At 38.1% G+C, this 10,077-nt stretch overlaps 1 protein-coding gene across 1 annotated transcript in view; it reads right to left on the bottom strand.

The window, feature by feature from the left end:
• The window catches only part of ARIH1 (ariadne RBR E3 ubiquitin protein ligase 1), a 148,283-nt gene that overhangs the window by 51,095 nt on the left and 87,111 nt on the right, over positions 1–10,077 (bottom strand). Inside the window, 2 exon segments of the mRNA XM_011978612.1 lie at positions 3,477–3,532; positions 4,040–4,132. Of these exon segments, the coding sequence (XP_011834002.1) occupies positions 3,477–3,532; positions 4,040–4,132 (149 nt within the window).

The raw sequence follows: 10,077 nt of genomic DNA, 5'->3' as shown, positions 1-10,077 counted from the left end.
GGTGTTCAATGAAAAACTTGTACACAAATGTTCATATGTTCACATAACACATTTCCGTAAAAAATGGAAATGTCCATATAATGAATGGAACCATTATTCAGCAATGAAAAGGAATAAAGTGTTGATTGATAATACAACATGGATGAATCTTGAAAACATTAAAGAAGCCAATCACAAAAGGCAACATATTATATGATTCCATTTATATGAAATGTCCAGAGAGGGAGAAAGGAGTAGCGAATGACTGCTTAATAGATATAAGGTGATCAAAACAGTCTGCAATTAGGTAATGTTTCTAGAATAATATTATGTATATACTAAAAGCCACTGGATTACATACTTAAAAATACAGTTGCTGGCCAGGAGCAATTGCTCACGCCTGTAATCCTAGCACTTTGGGAGGCAGAAGTGGGCGGATCACTTGGGGTCAGGAGTTGAAAACCAGCCTGGCCAACATGGTGAAACCTCATCTCTATTAAAAATACAAAAAAATTAGCTGAGCATGGTGGCGGGCACCTGTAATCCCAGCTACTCAGGAGGCTGAGGCAGGACAATCACCTGAATCTAGGAGGCGGAGGTTGCAGTGAGCCGAGATCATGCCACTACTGCACTCCAGTCTGGGCAACAGAGAGAGATTCCATCTCAAAGAAACAAAAAACAAAAAAAACCCATTGCTTCTTAACACAGGTTTGAACTGCATGGGTCCACTTACACATGAATATTTTTCAACCAAATGTGGATCGAAAATAGTTATTTGTGGGATGTGAAACCTGCATATATGGATGGTAGAATTTTTGTATACATGGGTTCTGCTGGGCTGACATGAGCATGTGCAGATTGGTATATTCAGGGTGTAGGGTGTAGGTCCTGGAACCAATCCCCAGTACACTAAGAATGACTGTAATTAAAATGAGTTTTATGTTACAGATTTTATATCAATAAATAATAATAAGGAATGTTATCAGGCCAAAAGTCAGATGCCCTGCTTGCCAAACAAACGCACCTTAGTTACACATGTATTACCCATAATGCTTTTTGGGTATGACAAATCCTAATGATTTCTGATAGTTGACCTTAGCCTAAAAAATTATCTAAACCTGGCATGGACCACCAGGACCGGTGACAGCAAACGTCAGCCAATAGTTATTAGGACAAGGTTCTGCCCTTAGTTTATCCGATATTGATAAGGAAGTAAAAGAAAGTGAGCATCCATCTTCGAGACTAGGCATTCTCAAGAAGGTGGCAACAAGTGTCACTCTGGTCATTTATAAGACAATTCTCTTGGCAACGATTTGTTGCCATCACAAACTGAAAATGGTTATTGGCCGGGTGCGGTGGCTCATGCCTGTAATCCTAGCACTTTGGAAGGCCAAGGCAGGCGAATCACCTGAGGTCAGGAGTTCGAGACCAGCCTGGCCAACATGACAAAACTCTGTCTCTACTAAAAATACAAAACTTAGCTGGACATGGTGGTGTACACCTGTAATCTCACATACTCGGGAGGCTGAGGCAGGAGAACTGCTTGAATCCAGGAGGCAGAGGTAGCAGTGAGCCGATATGGCACCACTGCACTCCAGCATGGGCAAACCAATATGCAGAAGAATGAAACTTAACCCCTGTATCTTTCACCATATACAAAAATTAACTAAAGGATTAAATACTTGAATGTAAGAGCTCAATCTACAAAAATCTTAGAAGAAAATCCAGGAAATACCATTCTAGACATCAGCCTTAGCAAAGAATTTGTGACAAAGTCCCCAAACGCAACTGCAACAAAAGCAAAAATTGACAAGTGGGACTTAATTAAACTTATGAGCTTCTGTACAGCTAAAGAAACTATTAAAACAGAGTAAACAGACAACCTACAGAATGGGAGAAAATATTCAAATTATACACCCAAAAAAAGCCTCATATCCAGAATCTAAAAAGGAACTTAAACAAGCAAAAAACAAATAATCCCATTTAAAAATAAGCAAGCTACTTTGTCAATGAAGTAGCCATTCCTTTGTTTACTTCTCTAATAAATTTGCTTTCACTTAAAAAAAGAAAAAAAAGGGGCAAAGTACATGAATAGACACTTCTCAAGACATACACACAGTCAACAGATACAAAAAAAGTTCAATAACACTAATCATCAGAGAAATGCAAATCAAACCATAATGATGTACCATATCATCTCATACCAGTCATAAGGAATATTATTTAAAAGTAAAAAAAATTAAAACAAAAAAATAATTTTAAAAAGTAAAAAAATAACAGATGTTGGTGAGATCACAGGGAAAATAAATCACTCTACCAAAAAGACACATTCACTAGTATGTTCACTGTGGCATTATTCACAATAGCAAACACATGAAATCAATCTAGATGCCCATCAACAGTGGACTGATAAAGAAATGGTGGCACATGTACACCATGAAACACTACGCAGTCATAAAAAAGACAGCACAATCATGTCCTTTGCAGCAATACAAATGCAGCTAGAGGTCATCATTCTAAATGAATTAACACAGAAATACTCAATACCGCATGTTCTCATTTTTAAGTGGGAGCTAAACGGTGAATACACGTGAAGATGAGAATAAAAGACAGTGGGGACTATTAGAGTGAGTAGGGTGGGACAGCAAGAGTTGAAAAACTATCAGGTATTGTGCTCACTACCTGGGTGATGGGATCATTTGTACACCAAAGCTTACCGACAAGGAATTTACCCATGTAACAAACCTGCACATGTACACCTGAACCTAAAATAAAAGTTGAAAGAAAAAAAAGAAAGAACCTTTCACAAGAAGAGTCGTTAGCTGAAAGCCTCCAGCTTGCCTCCAGCTGTAGTGTATCTGAAATCAGTAGCAGTGTTTCAGCAAAGACCACGATTCCTTGGGTAGTCTCCGTCAATGACTGAGCATATCAAGCGTACTGGGCCCAGCTCTTTCTACTTATTAAGGTATCCCTCTATAGGCAATCTATGCACAGAAGTTCCCCCACAGGGCTGCTAAAGACTCTCATAGCTGTATCATGTGAAGTCTCTTCCTGTTGAATCTTCCTTCTTTCTTGCCTTTAACAGATGTCAGGCTTACATCAATGTCTATCTGCTTCTGCTGTTTACCTTACACATATGCTATTCCACAATGAGTCAGTTTCACTTTTTTTTCTATCTTGGGATCTGCTTCCAAGAGCACCTCAACTAACACATATGCACATTCTAATCTCCAATCCCAAGGTTTATCAAAATCTAGCTAGCTACCGTGCATTTCTAAGTTTGTAATACCGTGCATTTCTAAGTTTGTAAGAATAGTGATCAGGCGTTTAACCAAGTTACAAATGGACTTTTGTACTGCTACTAAGGAATGGAATGTAGATGTAAAAGTTTCTTCAGACTTTGAGAAGTTTCACTTCCTTTGAGGTGCTAAGTAAAAATTAATTTGGTTTAACCAACTAACCAATATTCACATGCAGAATCTATCAAAAATACTTACATAACTGTGTTGTCATCCACTAAGATATCACAACCATGAGCAGGACATGAAATAGTCTGAAAAAGATTGAAATTTAAACTGTCTTCATTCAACAAATATTTAATGAATGCTTACCATTGCCAGGCACTTTGCTAGGTTCTGGGAATATCTTAATGTTTATAGGATCTCAGTCCTTCCCTTTCTCCTTAAAGGAAATGTGTGTGAGAGTATATTTATCACCATAAAGCAACTAGACTTGCTAACCTGAGTGATTGGTTTTTAAACACACAACTTTAAAGGCAGAAGCAAGCTAATCTTACAAAACTGTGTAACAAGTTTCAGTTAACATATACCAATACTGATGCCGGCTGAGAAAACATTACCTGGAGTGGCTCTTTAACTGGAATGCCACATTACTTTAGGAAAAAGCCTATTACCTTTAGTTGTTTGAATCTAGAAAAATGTTCCCCATGCGATTCATGATACACAAAGCTTCACCTGTTTTTATTTGTGCAAATTTGTGCAAGGGTCTGAACACTATAGGAAATTCAACAAAAAAGTGAGAAACAACTTGGTATCTTTACCTGACCCATGCCTTCTTCCATTATTTTGGTAGTTAAATATTCACTCCAGCATTGCATACAAAACTTATGTCCACATTCAAGGCCAGTGAAATACTGCAAGAAAAATAAAACATGAACTTAACAAAGACATGATCAGAAAAATCACTATAAACAGTGACTTAATAGGGCTTGATAAGGTCACATTTCTTACAGTGGCTAAAATGTCCAGTTTGACAATAGACGGGCTCCTAAAATGGACTTTTCATGGTGAAATCTGGACATGCAAATACACTGAGCACACATACATCTTAGGAATGGCGGGCAACAACATCTGTATTAAATATAAAAAGACAGACAAATGAGCATATGAAAGAATGCTCAGTATCATTCAGCATCATGGAAATGCAAATCAAAACCACCACGAAGGCTGGGCAACATGGCAAAACCCTGTCTCTACAAAAAATACAAAAATTAGTCAGCCATGATGACGCATGCCTGGAGTCCCAGCTACTTGGGAGGCTGAGGTGGAAGCACTGCCTGAGCCTGGGAGGCAGAGGTTGTAGTGAGCTGAGATCACACACCACTGCCCTCCAGCCTGGCCAAAAGAATGAGACCCTGTCTCAAACAAAACAAAGCAACACCACTTCACACTCACTAGAACAGCTATAATTAGAAAGACAGAGAAAGCAGGGCACACTGGCTCATATCTGTAATCCCAGCACTTTGGGTGGCTGAGAGGGGAGGATTACTTGAGGCAAGGAGTTCAAGACCAGCCTGGGCAACATAGTGAGACTCTGTCTCCACAAAAAATTAAGAAATTAGCCAGGTGTGGCAGCACATGCCTGTAATCCCAGCTACTCAGAGGGGCTGAGGTGGGAAGATCACTTGAGCCTGAGAGGTCAAGGCTACAGTGAGCTGTCATCATGTCACTGCACTCCACACTGAGCAACAAAGTAAAGCTCTATTCAGGAAAAAAAAAAAAGACAGATAATATTAATAACGAGTGTTGGTGGGGATGTAAAAAATTGGAGCCTTCGTACACTTGATAGAGATGTAAAATGGCACAGCAACTTTGGAAACAATCAGGCAGTTCCTCAAAATATTAAACATAGGGTTAGCATATGACCCAGCAATTCCAATCCTAGGTATATACTTGAAAGAAATGAAAACATACATCCATACAAAAACTAGTACACAAATGTTCATTATAGCATTATTCATAACAGCCAAAAAATGAAAACAATCCAGATGTCCATCAACTGAAGAAGAAAAGTATTGTTTCCATATAATTTCCACAGATAAAATACTATTCAGCCATAAAAGTACTGATACATGGCCACAATATAGATGAACCTTGTCGTCAAGGTTCTTCTCCTATCACTTGCATAGTGAAATTTCTTGTAAAAGACTGAAAATAAGCCAGTCATAAAAGATCACATACTGATTCTTTTCCTTTTTTTTTTTTTTTTGAGACCGAGTCTCGCTCTGTCACCTAGGCTGGAGTGCAGTGGCGCCATCTCGGCTCACTGCAACCTTCGCCTCCCAGGTTCAAGCAATTCTTCTGCCTCAGCCTCCCAAGTAGCTAGGACTACAGGAGCGCGCCACCACACCCAGCTAATTTTTGTATTTTTAGTAGAGACAGGGTTTCACCATATTGCCAGGCTGGTCTCCAACTCCTGACCTCGTGATTTACCCACCTCGGCCTCCCAAAGTGCTGAGATTACAGGCGTGAGCCACCATGTCAAGCCTTGTTTGATTCTGTTACATGAAATGTCCAGAATAGGTATATCCATTGACAAAGAAAACAGATGAGCAGCTGCCTACGGGCTGGGGGACTTGGGAGGAATTAGGGGGTGAATTTAAAAAGGTATCTCCTGGGGGGTTATCAAGTGTTTTTAAAATTGTGGTGATGGCACGTAACTCTGTAGAATATACTAAAATCACTTTAAATGGGTGAACTGGATAGTATATAAATTATATCTCAATAAACCTGTTATGAAAAGACTTATTCAGAATAGCTAAGGATAATAGTAACTAACACTTTGTTCTAAAATGTTAGAGTTAAGGGATCCTTAAATGAAGCTGTATCCTGTAATGGGACACTAAGTAAACACTTTAAATAATATTAGATGATCTGGAGGATTATGTCTTTTAAAAAGATTCAAACAATGGTTACCTTATTTTAAAGAACATTTTGCAATAATTTACCACTAAATTATTTTTAATTAAGTTATATAGGCTTATGATTAAAAACAATTTTTTTTAACAGTACAAGTTCAGAGTTTATGCTGAAAAATAAGCCTCCCTAGGCCAGGCGCAGTGGCTCACACCTGTAATCCCAGCACTACCGGAGGCAGACATGGGCGGATAACTTACAGTCAGGAGTTCAAGACCAGCCTGGCCAATGTGGCGAAACCTGTCTCTACTAAAAATACAAAAATTAGACAGGTGTGGCGTTGAGGCAGGCGTATCACTTGAGATCAGGAGCTCAAGATCAGCCTGGCCAAAATGGCAAAACCCTGTCTCAACTATAAATACAAAAATTAGCCAGGTGTGGGGGCAGGCACCTGGAGTCCCAGCTACTTGGGAGGCTGAGGTGGGAGAATCGCTTGAACCTAGGAGACGGAGGTTGCAGTAAGTCAAGATCGGCCCATTGCACTCCAGCTTGGGTGACAGAGTGAGACTGTCTCAAAAAAAAAAAAAAAAAAGGCCTCCCTCATTCCCATCCCTATTGTTTGTTTCCTCTACCCGGAGGCAACTGCTATTTCCAGTTGCTTACATATTCTTCCAGAGGTGTTCTAATGTACACACACACACACTGTAACAGTACCACAAATTCTCTCCCGCACCTTGTTTTTTGTTGTTGTTGTCTAAAAAAATCCAATAGGGCTGGGCAAGGTGTCTCACGCCTGTAATCCCAGCACTTTGGGAGGCCAAGGCAGGCGGATCATTTGAGGTCAGGAGTTCGAGACCAGTCAAGCCAACATGGCGAAATCCTGCGTCTACTAAAAATACAAAAAACTAGCCAGGTGTGGTACTGTATGCCTGTAATCCCAGCTACTCAGGAGACTGAGGCAGCAGAATCCCCTCAACCCAGGAGGCGGAGGTTGCAGTAAGCCAAGATCGCACCCTTGCACTCCAGCCTGGGTGACAGAGCAAGACTCGTCTTAAAAAAACAAAAAAACAAAATCCAATGGATTTCTCATGTGGTATCACACTGGTGCAAGTTTGCCTCTTTATAGAAAGGTACCACAATTTTATTTACAGTCTACTATTAATGAACCTTTATACTGCCCTTTTTTCCCCTACTACATTACCGCACTGACTATATATATATCTTTGTGATCTTATGAATATATCTTACGACAAATCCGTAGAGGTGACATTATAATATATACATTTACAACCTAATAGCTATCATCAGGCTCCCCTGCAAAGAGGTTGTCGTCATTTATACTGTGCAAGAGTACTTGGTTTCTCATGCCCATGACAATGTAGTATATGATCCAACTCCTTGATCTTTGCCAATCTAATAGGTGAAAAATGCACTAACTTCTAGTTTTGATTTGAATTTCTTTTATTATAAATGAAGTTATAATATTTCAAAAAAATTTTTACACTGTATATTTCCTTTTCTGTATACTCTCTTCATATATTTTGCCAACTTTGCTGTGAGTTTTTCACTTATTTATGGGGGCTTTTTACTTATGTAGGAAATAGGCCATTTATAAGTAGGGGAAATCTTTTCCCCCACTTTAATTCTTAGTGTTCATATTTTGTTGCCATACAGAAGCTCCTTATTCATACACAGTGAAACTCATCACTGTTTAATTTATGACTTGCGAATTCATTAACTTTTATTTATGAAGCTAGGTAGGAATCTTAAGTTTCTATTCCTTATGGCTACCAAGTTGCTCCAACACCATGTATCAAATAATCAACCTTATTTGAAATGCCTCCCCTATAAACACTAAATTCTCCTCATGCATATTTGACTCTATCCTGTTCCACTGCTACCATGTATCAAATAATCTACCTTATTTGAAATGCCTCCTTGATAATACACTAAACTCTCCTCATATATATTTGACTCTATCCTGTTCCACTGCTCTGTATCTTGTATCTAGTATCTTGTATCTAGTATTCTTGTATCTAGTAGGACTAGTCCTCACTCTACTCTCCCCTGTCAATCTAATCTTCTTTTTCAAGATTTTCCTATTTCTTCTATCTCAAATATTCAAGTCATCCTTTTATCTTAGTATTTGAAGTTTTCTTCAAAGTGATCTTTCACATTTCTTATCAAGTTTATTCCTAGCTCTTTTATTCTTTTTGTGGCTCTTATAAAGGGTATTTTAAAATTCCCTTAGACTTTTTATTTAGCCATTATGTGACATGTACCTATAATATTCCTGATGCTACTTATGATAATTAGATACAAATATCTGGTTAGGATAGAAATTCTATATATAGCATATCAACTATATTTTTTAAATACATAGACAAAGACATGAAAAGAAATGTATGAGAGGGCTGGGTACGATGGCTCATGCCTGTAATCCCAGCACTTTGGGAGGCTGAGGCAGGTGGATCACGTGAAGTCGGGTAGTTCGAGACCAACCTGGCCAACATGGTGAAACCCCGTCTCTACTAAAAATACAAAAGTTAGCTGGGTGTGGTGGCACACACCTGTAATACCAGCTACTCGGGAAGCTGAGGCAGGAGAATCGCTTGAAACCGGGAGGCGGAGGTTGCAGTAAGCCGAGATCACACCACTGCACTCCAGCCTGGGCAACAGAGTGAGACTTCATCTCATTTTTAAAAAAAAATAATTACATATATATATATATATATATATATATATATATATATATATATGAAGTGTATCAGTCCTGCAATTAGGTTTACTGAAAGAATGACATGTAAAATATATATCAAGCTTAAAGGGAGTCTATTATCATTACTCCTCATCAGAGAAGGAGATCTAACTTGTTACCACATTACTAATGGACTCTGATTTTTAAGGCTATTACAGTAAGGGGTATTCTGTAAAAGACAAATACAGTAAATATATATATTAGCAACTCTAAAATGTTTTATTCAAAACTTAAAAACATATATAAACGCTTATATGTGCTTCATTCTTTTTTCAAGTAGGAATCCTTAAGAGAGAGAGATCAATGGTCACAATGGCTACCAAGTAATCACTTTTTAAGTCTCAACCTTTTTGACTTCTAGTCTAGAGCTCATTTTAAGATAAAAAGATAGAAAAAAAGATAAAAAGATAGTTCATAAATGTAATCATTGGGTTTTCACACACGTGTGAGATGTACCTCTTTCAACCTTGTTACAACTTCAGCACATAGATAAAAGCTTTTTATTCTTTTTAAATAACTTTTCTAATCAGATACCAAGATTAAACAAGTTAGGAAAATAAATCATACATGTATGTCGAAAGATAGAGCAAAAAAATAAAAATACCAAAAACCAAAAAACAAATCTGTGGTCTAAAGATACATATTCATTGTGCTTTAGAGGAATGTATTATTATCACAGATATCTTCCTGTCTATCTCACTTTCCTTTCCTTCTCCGTCCTCTGATATATTCGTTTCCTCATAACCTTGAGCTGGGTTCACCTACATGGCTCCCTGGGCTTTCCCCTAACCCAGGGGATCATATTATCTATTCCCTAAATTTATCCCTGTTTATATCACAAATACATCCGATCAAGAGTACATGAAAAATACATGAAATATCTACAAAAGAAATTAATGGACTTAAAGAAACTAAATAATACACTCTTAAAGGTTTCATTTATCTGCATCACTTTACATACACAGCAACTAAACCCCTTTGTTTATAAAAATTGAACAAATGATCTAGGGTCATTATACCTAGGTATTTATACACCAGTTTCCTTGTGTATAAAACGTAATGTGTTAAAAGGAAGATGGGGTAGGACCTACATATTTTCAAGCAGTGTTTCCAGCAACACCAAGATTCCACAGAGGGGCATCAAGGATGGGGTATGGGAGGGTAGACCACCCTTCCTCACAATTT

Source organism: Mandrillus leucophaeus, unplaced genomic scaffold (genome assembly GCF_000951045.1).
Source record: "Mandrillus leucophaeus isolate KB7577 unplaced genomic scaffold, Mleu.le_1.0 Scaffold197, whole genome shotgun sequence".
NCBI classification, from domain to species: domain Eukaryota; kingdom Metazoa; phylum Chordata; class Mammalia; order Primates; family Cercopithecidae; genus Mandrillus; species Mandrillus leucophaeus.
Note: the sequence above shows the minus strand (reverse complement) of the source record. Positions and strands in the feature narration are given on the sequence as shown.